The sequence below is a fragment of the Condylostylus longicornis genome, unplaced genomic scaffold, assembly GCF_029603195.1.
Source record: "Condylostylus longicornis isolate FDR11 unplaced genomic scaffold, ASM2960319v2 ptg000072l, whole genome shotgun sequence".
In the NCBI taxonomy this organism is placed as follows: Eukaryota; Metazoa; Arthropoda; class Insecta; order Diptera; family Dolichopodidae; genus Condylostylus; species Condylostylus longicornis.
Window position 1 is genome coordinate 1,114,259 of NW_026578040.1, and position 19,970 is coordinate 1,134,228.

General features: G+C 28.3%; 1 protein-coding gene across 4 annotated transcripts in view; it reads right to left on the bottom strand.

Annotated features, from left to right (window-relative positions):
* The window catches only part of LOC129612430 (phospholipid-transporting ATPase VA), a 62,054-nt gene extending 43,100 nt beyond the window's left edge, over positions 1-18,954 (bottom strand). For 2 of the 4 annotated variants that reach the window (XM_055526018.1, XM_055526015.1), the window contains exons 1-2: positions 18,476-18,954; positions 6,957-8,451 (exon numbers count right to left, since the gene is read on the bottom strand). In XM_055526018.1, the coding sequence (XP_055381993.1) occupies positions 6,957-8,065 (1,109 nt within the window). In that variant the 5' untranslated portion in view covers positions 8,066-8,451; positions 18,476-18,954. The remainder of the gene's footprint in view (positions 1-6,956; positions 8,452-18,475) is intronic. The other 2 variants (XM_055526016.1, XM_055526017.1) reach the window with 2 other exon arrangements.
* Between the last annotated feature and the right edge of the window lie 1,016 nt (positions 18,955-19,970).

The following is a 19,970-nucleotide window of genomic DNA, read 5'->3' on the forward strand; positions in this document are numbered from 1 at the left end:
GATATGCTATCTTAGAAGAAGCCTGCCACTACTTTTCTGCATTCGCAGAATTTAAAAACTATTTTTGATTTTGATACAATAGTTACTTAAAAAATGGTATTTTTAATATTTTGAGGGGCTATAACTTTTAAAGGGGGGATGTAGGTAAAAATTTTCTTCTGAAGATCGAAAATAAGTTTCTAATAAAATTTATGCATATATAAAATTTCAGCTTCGTATTTTTAAGGGTGTAGAAGTTTTGTAAACATGCCCACGGACGGACAGAGTGAAACTGATAAGCCCTTTATTTTTAATTTTTTTTGGAAAAGTGCTAAAAAATTGGGTATATGTAAAAATAAAAATTGTAACTACATAATACTGAAATAACTTGATAAAATTTCTGTCCTAATTTCTCAAAATTTATTTTATGTAATACATATTACCATTTTCCTAATACATATTATAGAGCCGGTACTTTTGGCAGCACTAACAACAATGTGCAATTAAATACGCCATGGTTTTTATTTTAATCTATGAACAGATGTGTGTATTGACTTAAGGCGAAGGTACATTTGTTGTTACACTAACTTTAATTTTGTTCAATTAGTCGTATTAATTGAAGATCCTATGCTTTGGCTGTGTAAGATTTAAAGTTTAAAAGTACTAACAAAAACGTCAGTATTTTTATACTTCTCAAATTTTTTATAAAATCTTTGAATTTTCATATCAAGCAATAAATCCACCCTTGTTACTGTAAATTTTATATAGAGTGAAGACTATGTATAGTACAAATGACAGCGTACCAAGCTTATTCAACTTGTCTTATAACTTACATATTCTTACATTACTTACACATTCAAATAATTTATAATATAAATAATAATAGGAATAACAATATTATTTTTTGATCACATTGAAATGAAACACTATTTTTTATTTTAAGCGAAGTATTAAGACGGCAACAAATTCAACATAACAAGTTTGCACAGAAATAAATTTCTTTAAGCTTGGGAAACGTAAGTAAACTATTTAAGTACTTTTAATTAATGTATTTAGTAATTAATATCTGAGCTTGTATGTAAGCTCTGTTTGGCAATAGTACAAGTTAAATCTTCCAGGGAAATCCGTTGTTACAACTGAAATTTTACTATCACTATTTGATTATTCTTTCGTTATTACCAAAGAAGTTTGATTACTTCCTGCAATTAAGTATTTGGTATATTAAAATATCAATAAACAAAAATGAGGCATATTTAAGTATAAATGAAACTTTTCTGAGCACTAAAATAATTTTTTTGGAAGTGTGTAAACTGAAAGATTATAGTAGATTTCTTAAAATTTGAAACAAGTGTTTGAAGAATATTTTCATAATTTTGTACAAAAATTTCGCCAAACTAATAAAATAAAATTTTTTCAGATTTCATATTATATACATTCAGTATGAAAAAAACACACTTTGCGCTCGGTTGTACACTGACTACATTAAATTTTTTACTATAGTATGCTGAAATTTAACAAATGAAAAAACTGGAATTCAACCGTACCTTTTTGATGTAGTGAATAAATTTGAAAATAACTGTAATAAAAGCAAAGAGAAAGAAATATTAAAGAATCATCGCGAATTGAACATAATTCGCTTTGTTATGCTTATACTCATTAAAAAAATAAGGCATTTTCATAAACACAATACTGCAAAACAATAATGTGATACATACGCAATATATTTTTGACAGTTGTGTTAAAACGTTTGCTATTTTGTATTTAAACTTTTAATATTTTGAACAAAAAAAAATTTATATTTTTTTTTTGGGCTAAATAGTGGAAAATTCTATTTTAGAAAAAATAAAAATAAAACAAAACAAGGAAACTGAAACAAAAAGAAATTTTATTTTTAAGCAACAATTAAAAATGAAAAGCCAAACTGCAAAAATTAGTAAAAAAGGTACAGTTGATTTCAACTGGGCTAAATATGTATGTATATTAAATTGAAGATGAAATAATTAGGAAAAGTTAGATCGATAACAGATATTATACTTATAGTTATACTATGTCGTTTTGACTGTCGCTTTGTATTTTAATTTAATATAGCTTTTGAATGTAATCACATACATATTTTTCATATCAAAGTACAAAACATATGGGTAAAGTTGAATTTTAGTACATAGTTACATGTAACATGTATAAATATGTACATAAAGTGGACTTCAGAAAATACTGATTCACTTACATATATTTTTTAATTTTAAATTTTTTATTTACTTATTTTTTTCATTTCTGTAGATAAAATTAAATATCAAAAAATCTGATGTGGTCAGCACATAACCGACCGCAATGTGTATTGTCTAGTTATGTGAAAGTGTTACAGATTATTATAAAAATATCTGTTAAATACTTCTTTCTATTTTTAGGACATTAGTAGTTAACTTAGTTAACATACCTAGAAAAATGTAAATTTGGCTCATAGTAGAGTTTCACTTTGTGCTACCCGAATTCCGTGAAATGCTTGCCAGTTAGTTTCGGTAACAACCAGAACTTAAAAATCAAATGTCAAGAAATTCCATCCATTCGTTCCGTAGATATGGTAAAAAATGTAAAATCGGTCCGCAGATCAGTTTTCGAGCCCTGATCTTTCCAAAAAATTTATATGTTCATTGTTTTAGTACGAAGAATTTAAATATTAAATTTCAATGAAATCGGTTAATTATTTCTCTTTACCGGTAAAAAGATATAATAGTTATTCAATTTTTTACAACCTTGGAAAAAATTACTGGAGGTTATTGTTTCCCTTATTGCGTTAATGTTGTTGAAAACATCAAGAAAAAAAATGCACTGCAATAAATTATTTCATGATAGTAATAAATCGAGTTTTAGGATTGTAAATACAAAGGAAAAATGGACTTTATTTGGAAGAAAAATCAGATTAGAATTGTTTTTCTTATGTACAAATTACGCCAAAAAAAGAAATTTAACACAGTAGTAAAAGTTAAAAAAAAATCAATTATTGCTGAATATAAAATAATTATGTAAAAAACAAACATGAAATAAACAAAATCCAAATATTTTCCAAAAAATTCATATCAATTCGAAAATAAAAAGAAAAGCAAAAAATATTGAAGAATGGCTAAAGTAAAATTAAGTTTCTTCAATTATTATCATCTTTTGAAAAAGCAGTCTCTTCGAGTTGATTCAATTTTATAATTCATTTACGAGTTTCTCTAAAGTTCACATTTAATAATTATAATAATTTTTATCTTTAAAGTTCACATAATTTCACGGGTGAACTTAGCTTTCTGTGGGTATAAATAAATCTATACTCGTATACTATAGTGTGAACTAAAAAATAGAAATTAAAAATGAAAAAAAACACCAATGAATTTTAGTACGACTGTTTTCTCCTCTTATTTCTCACAGCAAAAAAAAATTACACCTCTATCAACACATTAAGTTAGGACTTTCGGCTGCAAAATTTTTTTATTATTAAAACAAAGATCAGCGTCTATTTGCGTCTATTAGTAGGTAATTAAATATTTCGTTTAACAATTTGCATAATTTATATTAGTTTTAAAATGAAGCTCGTCAGAATAGTTTGCTTCTTAGCATTTTCCAATACATTTGTAGGTAAGAATATAACTTTATTCTATATGTCCGTCCATTTCTCTACTCATTAAATTTCTAAACTTATACAATCGGGTCCAAAAAAAAGTCTAAGGAACAACCGGCGAAATAAATCTCTAACTATTATAAGACTTTTTGAATATACAGTGCTTAATATTACTATTTAGTTAATTTTTCTTATGTAGGTAGTACTCCTTTATACAAAGTATAGGATCACTTGATATTCAATTGATTTGATTCCAATATGTAAACAAAATGGTAGCTAAAAGACCTGTCATCTTTGTTTTTAATATTCATATTTTTGTGAACCTATCATTTACACGACCTAAAAAATGACACGACTTTAAAATTGAAACAAGATACTGGGTAACAAGATTGACCTTATTGAGATACATCTATAATTAGGCGTAACGTTTTGGATTTTATCTACAAAATTTGAAATAATCTTAAAAATTTATTACCGACCGTATTGTGTAAACAATAGGTAGGCTATGTGATGGCAACAAATTTTGCATATCGAGTTTTCGGTGGGAACGTACTTCTCCATAGTAGGGAAGTGTAAATAAACTATTTTTAGCAATCTGTCGGTCTGTGTGTGCACGCGTGTATATCAAATTCGGCTGAACCGATTTTGATGAAATTTTATATGTAAGTTTATTTCCACCATGGCACGGATTGATCAACTTTTGGTATATATCAGGCCTCGGGAACTGCACTTTTTGGCGGGCCTGTTTTATATTTTTGAACATTTTGAAGAAAATATTCAACCGATTTACTTGAAAATTTATATATAAGCTCAGCTCGACCGTCCGCGAAAATTTCTATGTTTTGGAAGAAATCAGGCTTCGGCAACTAGACGTTTACTACGGGCCAAATATACATTTTTGTGTATATAAAGAGAAATAATCAACCGATTTCATTGAAATTTAATATATGAATTACTCGTATTAAAACAATGAACATGTTAATTTTTTGGATCAGGGCTCGAAAACTGATCTGCGGGCCGATTTTACATTTTTCACGAATTGATGGAATTTCTTGAAATTTGATATTTGAGTTCTGGTTGTTACCGAAACTAACCGGCGAGCATTTCAGGGAACTCGGATAGCACAAAGCGAAACTCTATTAAGAGCCAAATTTACTTTTTTCTAGGTATGTTAACTATAAGCTTACTAATATCCTCAAAATTGGAAAGAAGTATTTAACAGACATTTTTATAATATTCTGTAACACTTTCATTTAACTAGACAATACACAAAGCGGTCGGTTATGTGCTGACCACATCAGATTTTTTTTTTATGATTTTTTGAAAAAAATTAATAAATTTATATTTCAAATTTATATTTCAAAAGTAATTTTTAAGCATAGAAATTATAATCTTTGTCTTACTTTTACAAAATTATTACGAAATCTATATCATGTTTTTGCTTAAAAATTCTGCTTCAAATAAATCTTAATTGAAAAGCACGAACTTTAAAAAAAAATGTTTTAGAAAAAAAACTCAACAAAAAAATCGAATAAATGTGTCTAACTTTAGTGATAAGATAGCGTGTAATTGATTGCAAAAGTTTTATTGCAAACTAAAAATAGAAGGAAATTATATAAAATTCAAGGTTAAAGTTTCAAAAATATAAAAAAAGGTATTTTATTTTTTAAAATCAATCATTTTATTTTAAAGTCAAATATTTAGACTAAGATGTAATATTTAAATGTATCGATCGAATTTTTATAATTATTTTTTTTAACACCAAAATTATTTTTAATTCAAAATCTGTTTCATACAATATTCAATTGTATATACATATACATATTTGTCTTTAGTGAATTTAGTGAATGAAACTAACTTTAGAAAATGTTATATACATATTTTCCAGAGGTTATTTTCCATGAATATTAAGAATAAAAATTCTGTTTCCCACCTTTTAATTGTCAGGCACTGATGGCTAAGTATCATATATTCGTATATATGTATAACGAATTTTGAATGACAAGAATTTTTTCGTAACGCGTATCTGCTTTCACCTTTGATCTATTTTGTTTGTGAAGAGCTTAATGCAAAATAAAAAAAAAAATATAATCATTTTCGTCGACATCTTTATGAGTGGGCGGTAAAATAAAATCAGTTTTCGAACCGACGCGTGAGTGGCTAAGTCGTGGTGCTACTCTTGTTGTATCAGTTATTTGACCATGTAAAAAAGAAAGGGGAAGCGGGTTGCAGATATACTCACTTTCGAGATACCTGTTGAAAAAACAAGATAAAGATTTCTCCTGCATATAAGTAAATGCTTATTGCTTCGGAACCATCCAACATAGAGCAACCATCGGAAGCTCGTTTTACAGGCGATTGATTGCTCTTTACTTTTGATCTTACAACCAATTTCTGAGCCACAGTTTCGAGATAAAACTCGAAGAAGTCAGAAAGTTTCTCAAAAATTTTTATTTTTTTTTTGGACGCGCTACGATGAAAGATAAAAATTAATCCATATATCATTTTCCTCTATCTCTCATAGTTTTGCCAGTGAAAAGCGTTGAATGTGTTTTACAATTTTTTGCTGGAAACTGATCAAAGAGTCATCCCTGAAATTATTTGCCTTCATTATTTATGCGAAACACCCTGTATATATATTGGGATTTAATAATTTTCAAATATAGGTACCTTTTATTATAACAAATACCTTGATCAAAAAATCATAGCTAAACATACATGCGTAATATTTAAATGAGCAATAATATATAGATCATAGAGTAGCTATCGATGGAATTGTAGTATCTATAACAGTAAAAGTTCTTTCACTATACCTACCACAATTAAGAAATTAATAAAAAGACAAATAAATAGAAGTTTATATTAAAGATTTCATGAGTTGCTTCAGGGCGAAATAATTCGTGTTAAAATTAACCACTCCTTTCAGCAACTACATATATATACCGAAATATAATTAAATTATTATTGAGGTTAAGTATAATTAATTACCGCATAGGCTCTTTCAATTCTGGCTTTAACCGAAAGTTGTAGTTTTATTTCCATATACCGTTCAAAATTTTAGCTCTTAAACTTTAAAACCTCCAGGGGATGATCCTATGAAGTTGCTGAATAATTATTCGGAATACTATGGCAGTTATTACTATTTATTACCTGACGTGTGATATAGCTTTATTCATTACAATTTTTTAACATTTCAAGGATAATACATACAAGGAAATTTATCGGGCGCTCGGTAAATAATTAATATTCGGTAAATAAATAAATATTTACGTAAAAAGTGCAAGTGTAAAATAGTTTTTAAAATTAATGTTAGAAAAGAATAATATATTGATTTTAAAAAATTATTTGCGAGATTAATTATTATCTGCTTACTTACCCATTATAAACACGGCATGTCGAGTTATTAATTCTTTGATCTGAAGCCCTACGCCTGCGATCTTCAAATAAATCTTTAATAGCAGTAACACCTAATACAAATAAAACTGGTATCATAGCAATTTCCTTTCCAAAAGCGTTAATTGCCGGAAACCAATTTAATAATACGATAAAAATAAAATACAAATTAGCAACACGATGAAATTGTTCTAACAAATTTTTCGGTATAAATGATAATAACGTATATTTTGTAGTACGAATTTTGTTTCCTACGTATAAACCATTAGGATGTTCACTTTTTGGTGTTTTCGGTGGCACTGTATGGTTTGGCACAACAATCCGGTAACCGCGTTCCTCGAATTTATCATTCTGACAAAGACCGAATCGTTTATACCACGGTGGTATTTCTGTGCGCCGTAACGTATAAATAGATTCAGAACGCGAAGCTTGTCTAGAATGACCGCGAGCTGATGATGCAGCTGACGAACCGAATTCACCAATACGATTTTCGTCGATATCTTTATGAGTTGGCGGCAAAATAAAATCAGTTTTCGAACCGACGCGTGTGTGGCCAGATCGTGGGGCTTGTGCTACTGTTGCTGTATCAGTAATTTGACCATGTGAAAATGCACGCTGATGTCCTTTCATTGCTGACTTAAGTGGTCTAGCTGCTGTCCCTCCTATTCCACTACTATTCGATCCTATAAACGTACCACCACCATGGCTAACTGATCTTGAATGACCTCGCGAAATGTGTTGTTGTTCAAGGGGTGTTAAAAAAGCATTTGGTGCTGGACCAAATGCATCACTTGGGCCAACACGACTGCTGTTACCTGCTGTTGTCGTAGCTGGTGGAAATATATAAAGGCGTTCGGGATCTGACGTGCCTATTACCGTTGTTGTCGTTGGTATATTTAATGGTGTTGCTCCAACTGAAAGTGCTGAAGTTAATGGTAAATGATGACGTGAATCGAGACCTGAACATATTTGATGATGTAATTGTTGTTTCAAAACTGATGATGGGTTTTGTTGTTGCTGGGGTTGTGTATGCGGTTGTGGTTGTTGTGTGGCCGCTACAAACTTCTTCCGCAAATCGTCGAGATTTGACATTTTGACAAGACAACATTTATCTTTTTTTAATTCACAGATTCTTAAAGTATAAAATTAAAAGCAATCGTAACGGAAAGAAAAAAAAAACTTATTTTGAACTTTTTGGTTGAAATTTTCTTTAAATTAGTTTTGCTTACGGTTACAATTTCCAATAAATTTTTATATCTTTTTGTATATTAAAATGAAAAAGTTGTAAATTCATGAAAACAAAAAGAAAAACTAAAATAAAATTTATAACATATTCAACTAAAAAAAAATTATCCTCCAGATATTTTAAACATTGTGGAAGTTAATTATGCTTTTCTATCAGAGCCAATTTTGGAATATTAATATCAATTCCCGTTCTAATTATAAATAAATTATCAGTGAAATTGAATCCAAAATATCTGTAAGAAAATAAAAAATAGAATTATTAAATTTTATTTATTAGATATTTTTTTTTTAATATACATATTTAATATTGTCAATTCAAAATTTGCGTTTTTTTTATAATCACGTAGTGTAGCACATATATGGTAGATTCTAACGGATTTCCTGTTCCAGAATTAATATAAATACGTATATAGAGAATTTGAGATATTTAATTAAGCGAATTTTTTTCTCCGATGGTATGATTAGTAAAGAGACTACTTTTATCAATTTAATAAAATTGTGTTTAAAAAGATGTTTGAAAACGAAACTTGAAATATTTTTATAGCCTTCATGACAACATTTTGTATGTTGCTGTAGATTAAATTAAAACACATCTCTCAAATTCAAATATTAATTCAAACGATGGGAAAATATTTTATCACCTCAACGTTTCTATTGGTATTGCAAAATAATTTACACTATTATAAATATTGACATTGCATACTTTCGCTATGTTAACTCAGACTCCAGGATTTTGTTATTTTTCGTTTATAATTATCTATGTTTCAATTGAACTTTGTATATATATATATAACTTTTATTAAAATTTATTTCGATGCGCGAAGCCAAAATGATTTTCAATTTTCTATACTTAAGTATAATTATACTAAAAAATCTGCTGTGGTCAGCACATAAGCAACCGCAATTTGTATTGAATAGTTAAATGAAAGTGTTACAGAATATTATTAAAATGCCTGCTAAATACTTCCTTTCAATTTTTGGGACGTTATTAAGCTTTTAGTTAACTTAGCTAGAAAAATGTAAATTTAGCTCTTAGTAGAGTTTAAATTTCAAGAAATTCTATCAATTCGTTCCGCAGACATCGTAAAAAATTTAAAACCGGCCCCTAGATCAGCTTCTGGGAGCTGATCTTTCCAAAAAATTTATAGATTAATTGTTTTAACACCTCGAATTTAAATATTAAATTAAATTCGATATATTATTAATTATTCGATAAATTAAATCCGATAAATTAAATATTTTGCGACAATTTAACATAAGAACCTTTTAGATAATTTGGAATGGCAGATACCACTTTTGATTATTTTTTTTAGTACCCAAAATAAATTATTTACATGTGTATGTATTTTTATTCGTGTTTGTATTTACTTTAAAAAATTAATATTTTTTAAGCTTTTTAAATTTTTTTTAATAATGTCAAAGATATAAAAATTTTAATCAAAATTGTTTGCATTTTTGTTTTTTAACCGAAGTACGTTTAAATATATTAGATATTTGCACTAATAGCAAAAAATCTAATTTAAATATTTATACAGGTGGTATGAAATTTACAGTAAATAAGTACATATCGAATTATTTGGAGTTTTACTAAAAAAAAGTAAAATGAAATTTTGATCAAAAAAGAACAAATTATTAAAATGTTATAAATTTGAAATACATACATACATATACATATATGTGATTACATACATACATAAACTTATTATGGTTAATTTATGAAAAGCGACTTAGAAACAGTAGGTAAATTTATCTATAATAAGTACTCCACTTTAATTAGAAATTATAGTTAAAGTTACAAAAAATAAAGTTGGATTAAACTAATTGTTTGTATTGTAGCACTTTTCTGTTCAATACGTGAAAATACTGCTTTTTAAAACGATCATTATTAAAATTATTTTCATACCAAAATATTTCAAGGATAGCATAACGTACATTTGCATACATTGCATATTTTTTAAAAACTTTTTTCTGCTTTGTTAGAAAACAAAAGGCTTCTCACTATAAAAATATAAACAAATACGAGTATTAAAATTACAGTTTTTAGTACACTTTATATAATGTTTGAAAAAGATTTTTTATATATTTCATTTTGCTCTTTTTACCGCTTTTTCAAAATTTGCAAAAAAGTTCATATTAGTTTCACTTTACGCGTCCGTCTTTACGTAAATCTTACTTTTGAGGATCAAAATTTTAACTCTAAAAGATTCAACACCTCAAATTCTAAAAATTGCCTTTAAATAAACAAAAACATTTTTTAAATTTTTCAAAGGTATAGTTGATATAGTAATCACAAAATGGCCGCAAAAATCAACCGTTATTCAAAATACTTTTTTAGTTTATATTCTAGATGGTAACGAGTCTGAAATTTTGGCAGCTTTTAGGTTCTAGTAAATAACTTATTTAGTTAGAAAAAATTTTTTTTCACCTCCATTCCCTCAAAATTTGTTATGCCATCAAAAAATACAATTATTTTTCTTAACTCGCGCAATTAAAATGCTATTGGTATGCAATCATTTGAAATATTTTTGTATAGGAATGAACGTAATTCAATCAATGTTGAAATGGATTGTTTTTAACAGCAGCGTGTTCGCTTGTTGAAGGGAAAAATGCTACTTTACAAACCATTAGTTTGGCATAATATTAGTCATTCGTGCTTACACAATGGGAAACTTATCTTTCCAAATTTTTACGCCCTCTTTTAAATTTTAAGCATTTTAATATTTTATCAACTTATTCTAATGATACAACAATACAAAAGAGGTAATTATGCATCTCGATATAACAATAGTACAAGACTATAGATTAAGGGAGGTTAACAGTTTGTCAAAGACTATGAATGACGACTTTATACATATTTTTATAGAAGTTATACATAGGCCGTTTTTGGCATCAGTGATATCTAATAAAATTTAATTTTTTTTTAAATTTTAATAGAAAATCCTAAAATTCAATACTTTACAGTTTTTATAGAATACACAAAGAATTATACAATTAAGTTAAAATAACGTTAAAAAATGAAGAAAAACATCATTTTTGTAATAAAAACAAAACTTGCGGTTTAACAATGTCTTTACTATTAAATCAAATTAACACTTTTGACTACACCCCATAAACAAAAGAATAATAATATTCATGCTTGTATTTTTATCATGTCGAATTAAATACAAACATATGTAAGTGGACAAAGTAATAGCAACATGTATAAATAAACATGGTCCAAAATCATAACAGTCCAAAAATATAATTTAATTCAAATTGCGTACAATTTTTTCTGATTCCTTTTAACACATTGTGGTATTCGGACATTTAAGGCACAAATAATAAGCATATATCACATCTTCCCTTCGACCTAAGGTGGTATATGTTTGTGCATTTTTAATATTTGCATATAACATACAAAAAGAAAATATTTTTATAAAAATATATAAAAATACTTATAAAAACAAGTAAAAACGTTTCAGTCGGTATAAACCGATTGAATTATACCCTGCATCTTTCGTTATTGTATAGCAATTACACGAACCTGTGAAACCATTCTATAGAAACTTCACGAATATGTCTGACCTATAATTAGACACTCGACTGCCAAGTTTCATGAATTTGACTTTAAAATTTTTCCAAATATTTAAAATATGTTTTTGGACTTGTATGGGAGCTACTCGAACCTGTCAAGCAATTCCACCAAAGCTGCAGAAATATGTCTGAGCTATAATTGGACACACTTCTGCCAAGTCTCATGAATCTAACTTTATTATTTTTCCAAATATTTAAAATAAGCTTTTACACTTGTATGGGAGCTACTCGAACCTCTCAAGCAATTCCTCTAAGACTTCAGAAATATATTTGACCTATAACTCGACACACAACTGCCAAGTTTCATGAATCTGATTTTATTATTTTTCCAAATATTTAAAATTAGCTTCTGGAGTTGTATAGCAGGTACCCGAACCTGTCAAGCAATTCCTCTAAAACTTCAGAAATATATTTGACTTATAATTAGACACATGACTGCCAAGTTTCATAAATCTGACTTTATTATTTTTCCGAATATAAAAAATTTGCTTTTGGAGTCGTATGGCAGCCACCCGAACCGGTGCAGCTATTTCATTATAATTTTTAGAGTATGTGTAGAATATAATTGTACACATGTATACAAAATTGTATATTTATAGCTTTATTAGTTTTTGAAATATTTAAAATAAACTCTTGGAGTTGTATGGCAGCTACCCGAACCCGTTGTCCGAATTTGTCCAATTACAATAGGGTTCGTCCTTGGCACAAAAGAAAAAACTTGTGAAAGTTTGGTGCCGATTGCATTTTTCGTTTTTGAGTTATCGTGCGATCGGACGGACGGACATGTCTAAATCGACACAGAATTTTACGCTGAGCAAATATATATATATATATATATATATGTCCATACCGCAGATGATTCCTTCAAGTAGTTACAAACTCAGTTACAAACAAAGTTAATACGAGTATACCCTTCACGAGGTGCAGGGTATAATAAAGCATGGGAATAAATATTGCAAAAATTTGGAAAAATAAATTTTATCTGTTGATAATATTGTACTCGTATAATATTAGATTCATTTTCCGAAGAATGTACTCACATTTAATTTTAAAAAAACTAAGTGTATTCAGTATGTTATATTAAAAGAAACAGAATTTTAAAATTAGGAATTAATTAAAGTAAGTAAAACTGGTTAAAGAATTAAATAGTGGAAACTGAATTTCTTATGCTTTATTCTATAGTATTCCTTTGCTGCAGTAGAAGTGTACTTGCATACTATATGTTATATTTTAATCAGACACTACTAATTGTGTTATTAAACTTACTTTTTCATAACAACTATATTTTATACTGTGAAGAAACATTGTACTATAAACTTTAATTTTAAAATTACAGAATTCTACAGTAACTTCTTTCAGTTAACATGTTAAATTTTAGTTAGTTGAAAATACAAACTTAAAATTCATATTTTTCTTTGACAAGACATACGTTATGTAATGTAGGGCGGAAATTCTCCATATTCGATTTTACATTTTATGTTGTATGAATTTTATATGTAAAAATAGGAAAGTCGGTATAGGAAGAGACTAATCGTTAACTTATTTGCATCTATACGTTTTTACATTCACACACTTTATTGATTGAAAGCATTCCTCTTTTATTGTAAAATAAAAAACTGTTTAAAAATAAAACAAAATGCAACTTTCTTTTTCCATATTTAAAACAAGTATTGCAAATTGTACTCATAAAACATAAATTCAGTTCAAAGCGACACAATTTGAATTAGTTTTTATATTTTGCAACAGATTTAAATATAGGTATGTCTGTTTAATTTCATATTCCTTTGACGTATGGAATCATAAACAACACTATCGTCGAGAATATTTGTAAAATACCCTATTGGATTTAACTTCACTGGCTAAGCTGACCAACGGTGCAGTGCAATTGTGCAGTGGTTATTGCCTGGTCCTTTAACTGAAGGGTCTCGGGTTCAAAGCCCAGTGACCTCACTATAAAAATTATATTTAATATTATATAGCTTTATACATATTACATATAAAAATAAAAAAATTATATTAACTAATTACAATATTTCAATAATATCCAATATTCAAAAATATAAATACCAGCAAAATTAAACAATAAATTACAATAGGCTTAAATATCTAATATAAAGAAAAAAAATTTGATATGATCAGCAAGCATATAACTGACCGCAATGTGTATTGTCTAATTAAGTGAAAGTGTTACAGAATATTATAAATGTCTGTTAAATACTTCTTTCCAATTTTTAGGACATTAGTAAGCTTATAGTTAACACACCTAGAAAAATGTTTATGTGGCTCTTAGTAGAGTTTCGCTTTGTGCTACCCGAATTCCCTGAAATACTTGTCAGTTAGTTAGTTCTGGTAACAACCAGAACTCAAATATTAAATTTCAAGAAACTCCATCAATTCGTTCCGTAGATATGGTGAAAAATGTAAAATCGGCCCGCAGATCAATTTTCGAGCAATGATCTTTCAAAAAAATTTATATGTTCATTGTTTTAGTACGAAAAATTTAAATATTAAATTCCAATGAAATCGGTTGATTATTTCGCTTTATATACGCAAAAAAGTATATTTGGCCCGTATTAACGCTGATGCCTGATTTCTTAAAAAAGTTAGGAGATTTCGCATATATGAAATTTCAAGTAAATCGCTTGAATATTTTCTTCAAAATGGTCAAAAATGTAAAACAGACCCGTTAAAAAGTGCAGTCCCGGAGGCCTGATATATCTCCAAGATATATATCTGATATATCTCGATCAATTCGTTCCATAGTCGAAATAAACTTACATATAAAATTTCGTCAAAATCGGTTCAGCCGATTGTATTGTACACACAATACGGTCGGTAAAAAACTACGATAGGTTGGTTCATGGTTATTTACAGTAATTATGCACTAGTCCTATGATGCTCCTAGGGGCGAAGTAGAATAAAAATTCGATTGATGGTAAATGTGTTGAAAATATATATGTATTCGAATTTACTACTTTTGTTCGGCTTCTTGAATATTTCCAACAGGCAACATAGTTGTCTTAGCTTTTAGGGGGATTGAAATTGAAGTGGTACATCTAAGGAATTCGCTAATTTTTTCTTGATTTTTAAATTAAAACTTGTAAAGTCCATACAAGTCTTACAGAAGTTGAAAACTGACGAACTGCTATTTTTTAATTGATAAAGTATTATCGTCGTTTTCACTGACTTTATACCCTAGCATTGTTTGCAAGGTAAAGAAAATACAGTGCAACATGTCAAAAGAAACTTGTCCAGAATGTAGTAAAGTAGTGTGGGATAACGATGATGCCTTATTTCGCGATGGTTATTATGTAGCATTGTTTCATGAAACATGTGCTGGCATGAGTAAGGAGTTTTTAACAAGATGCAACAAATTGCAGAGCATGTCCTGTGGATATGGACAAAAATTTGGAAGATATCAGCTTGGTTAGCAAAAACCTCTACTTTTAAATAGTCAAAGATTCACTCACAGAACTGAAAAGAAACCACAAACAATGCCTGATTATCAGAGACCGAAACCAAACAACGTGTCATTAGAAGCAATAATCAAGGCTATAAAAAAAATTTTGATCCGAAAAAGTTCAAAACACCACTTGGGCAATTAAAAATTAAATATGGTGGAATATTCACCAAGCCAGAGAACCTGGACAGTAAAGAATACTTAAGCAAAGAGTGCATCAAGAAATTGAGACGTGACTACACTCACCAAAATGAAAAAGCCACACATTAGAATTCATGGGGTAGACACGCTTTACAAGACAGATTGCAACGGCTTTGAACACTTTTAGTCAAATTGCTATTGTTTGTGGTAAATGTAATGAAGCTCACAACACGTGGCCTTCCACCAGATTAGCACAAACATGCCGTAATTGTAAGGAGAAGAGTTTGGAATTCCAGAATCATAACACAACTAGTGTAGATTGTTTTTCAATGATAAATAGTGTAGCCTTGTTTTTCAAAGATAATTAATATATAAGAATGCTAAAATATGTTATGAGGAGGTATATTTTGTCTTACTGTTAAATAAAGCAATAATGAGAATACACATAAATAAAATTAGCATAGCTTACTTCAACCAGCGTAGCATCAGGAATTAAATGAACGAAATACGTGTCCAGCTAGCCAATAATCCGGGGGTATCTGTTTTTGTTTGTAATGAATTTTGATTATAGGATAATGAAACTAAATACTATTCGCTGGAAGACTGGCATAAACCGGTTTTTAACTATAGGAGCTTTAATACTGGTGATGGAACTGCTATCTTCATCAAAAAACTGCTAATTGAAATACCCAATACTGTACCAAAAATTGGAGGAATATAAAAATGTGATTTTCATTGCTGGCACCAATGTTGACCTCTTGAAAAAGGTTCCTGAAATCCTGACACAGCATAATACAGGGAGATAATTGACGCATCTACAGCTGTTGTGCATGAATGTATCCCAAACAAGACTGGCACGGGTCACGCTACACGAATCACAGAATCTTCAGCAACAATAATTGATTAACTCTTACGAATGTTGCTATTTTCGACCATAAATTTATTCAAGTCGATGTGTCAAAATTAATTGCTGTCTTGAAACCAATGGTCAATACCCAAATAAAAATTATTGATTTCGAAAGATTTAATAACCATGTTGAGGAAAATATTAATATGTATGAAGGAAGTGACATAGAAGAAATTATCAAGCTAATAATAAAAGTGAAAAACAAATGCACAACATATGAAACATTTAAAATTAAGGTCCACACCTGGATAAATGAAGATATTATTAAAACTATGAAGATAACAGATTCGTGGTATAAAAATTGAAAACGAAACCCCAAAAACGGGTATATGAAATGGCAATTTATTAAATACAAAAATATAATATTATTAATGACAACTGTACTAATGTATTCGTTTGTCTGATATTTCAATATCACAGCTTTTGTAATTTCTGAGATATAGCGAAGTAACTTTGGAAGTTACCAGAAGGAGCCAAGCCATTTCGCCGACTTTTATCAAACACATTGGCCCTACTTATATATTTACTCGTGTAAAATTTCAATATCACAACTTTTATAGTTTCTGAGATATAGCCAAGTATATTTTGAAGCTGTATGGCAGCTACCAGAAGGAGCCAACCAATTTCAACGACCTTTATCATACACATTGGCCCTGCTAATATACTTACTTGTGCCAAGTTTCAACACCATAGTTTTTATAGTTTCTAAGATATAATCAAATAAATGTTGAAGTTGTATCGCAAATTGCTCTCCCAAAATTTTCTATGTGCATAAAAATGAAAATAAGAAGGTATACTGCTTAACTCCTTTAGCTAGGAAAATTTTTTGTATACAAATATTGGTGAGGGATTGCATTAGTATGATGTAAACGAAGAGTCGAACTAGTTCTTGGGTAGATATATTTTGTTTATAAGTTTGTAAACGGATTTTAAAAATAAATACATAAATAAATAAAAAGTTAGAATAAAATCTGATTATATTGCTTTAGCATTCTAAATCCACAGATTTGCAGGACGATGTAGGGAATGTTTTATTACAAAACTTTTACTTTATTAGTTGGTTATCCAATAATAATAAATTTTATTGTTTTGAAAAGTCTGATTGGAATAAGATTACGATGTGAATAATTTTTCAAAATGAGGGAAAACGTATAAATAATTTAGTTCAGCATGTATAAAAGCTTTCCTTTAAACATTTTCTTAAGAAACCTAGAATAAATTTGTTTTTAATTAATCGGTATTTTTTATCTTTATTGCTCAGCTTAAAACATAACTGCCGTTAAGCCGATAAAGCATGGGTGCAGTTAAGCAATCCGTCGGAGTGGCTGGACTCATTGGATCTACCAATTTCATAAAACAAGTCACTTTACTGTCTTTTTCTAAAAAATATTAGAAATAATTAAAAATATTAATACTTCCCTTCTCAAAAACATCAGGCCCCGCCACTGGTTATATACCTTATTAAAAATAAAACACTTGCAGTTATAACCACACTATTTATTGCAAATTCAGAAGATTCTTTAGAAATAGTCATTAGTTTTAAGAGTCTTAAGAACTCATAAGTCGACCCAAACAAATTTTTTCGCATAACTTACGGGTTTCTCTTGACAAAAAAGACTAAAAAACTTTTCTTTTTAATAAAAATTTAAAATTTTTTAGAAGCTAAACTGTTTTATAAACTTACCTATATAGGCACGACCATAAAAAAAGAAATTCACTGCTTAGGAAAGCAATAGGTATAATTGAATGCTCTATTACTCTTCTATCGTAAGGAATCATATTTTTTTAATAATCATTCAGTAGACACCTACGTAGGTAATTATTATCCTATAAGCTTCCAAAGTTATCAATAATTAGCATATAATTTCGAACCTTGTACAACGTTTGTTTACCATGAATGTCTAATTTTTTATTGACACTATAGCAAATGCAATCAATATTCTAAATTCAAAAAATTTCAACCTATTTGCAGTTCTTACTTATGTATGTATGTGTTTCAATTGAAATTTATGAACAAAACCATATATGTATGTATTTTTTTTAATTTAGCGTAAAAGTGGTTTTATGTTTAATTAAAAACAAAATTATATGTGTTATAAGTGTTAAACCCAGTTTTTGATTAAAAAAAAAGCAATATTTACATCTAGCTGCCTCGAAAACAAATAAGTATACCTACCTCCCTAGAAAATTTAAATTGAATGCAATTTATACAGTTAAATATTCCTTCATATTTTCTCGCAATGAATCAAATGATTTTTCCAACGAAAAAATTAGGAATTCAAAGGTCTCTCAAATACTTTTAACACTTTTCCAATTATATATACACTTGTACCTTTTGACCTATGTAGGTATAAAACGAATATTTTTTCCTTTTTTTTCCAGTTATTCGATATCTCATTTAGATAAAATTTTCACTTTTTATGTTTTTATTAGGCTGCAAAATTATATATATTTATGTATGTCAGTTGAAAATAAAATTTATGAGGTTCAATTTTTTATAATTTCACGAAAACTAATTATTTAAAAATAAAAAAAAAAATTAAAAAATATTTCAACATATTTATTAACGCGAAATATATTTTTCTTAGTAGCTAATTAATTCCCATATTTTTTTCTTTATTTTTACACAGCGAAATTCCACATCAACACACCGTATCTCTACTTCGAAGAAAACTCAAAAGTCAGATTTTCAAATAAAAAAAAACAAAATAATCTTCACCTAATGTCATTTATGAAGTGAAAATATACATTGTTAATTGATGCATCGTTGTTTAAATTAAAAATTCACCTCAAAATTGGAAACGTCAACAGTGGTATTCCTCTTTCCCAAACTATTGTCTTCTTTTTCCAAGAGATGTCGCAGTATAATAGTTAATATGAATTCTGACCAGATAATTAGAGTTCTCAGAGCACGCTTTTACCACTTATATTCAATCTTGGATGTAAAAACCAGATCCAAGATCCAAGATCAGTCAGAGCATGCTCTAATCAGTTAAAAATTTTCCTAATCTGAGAAGATTTCAAAAGCTTAATGTTTAGTTTTTTTGAAATATTATTTTAAGTTTAGTTAAACAGCTTAGTTTTATCAAAATATTCTATACAAAATATTATATGTCATTAATTGTTAAATATCTATGATGATATTCTATATCATTAATTGTCAAACATTATTTGGTGTCAAAATAATATATTATGAGTTGCTAACAATAAAATAACAAGAAGAAGCATTAACGAAAAAAGTGTGTATAATTTAATTGAACATAAACCCCCACAAATTTAAGGTAAAAAATCAAAATGGACAATTTTTTAACAGACTTGAATCTGTTCTGATTCTACTCATCCACTATTCAACTTGGTTCCTCAACACATTGAAAAAATAGTATCTAAGTTTTCAAAACGTTGAATTGTTAGTGGACTTAGTTGATCAACCATTTGATGAAACATGATTGAAGAAAATATGAAAAAGTTTTAATTTTCGTGGGCCTAACTTTATATGTTGAAGTAAGTGGCTATATATGTTGAAGGATCAAGTTGAATAATGGAGGGCCACCATGATGCAAAAAACGAAAACATAAAAATTTATTATATATGTTTATATAAAATATGTATTATATAAATTCCCAACGAATTAGAAATACTAAAGGAAGGTGCATCTTAAAAAAACAATGAAG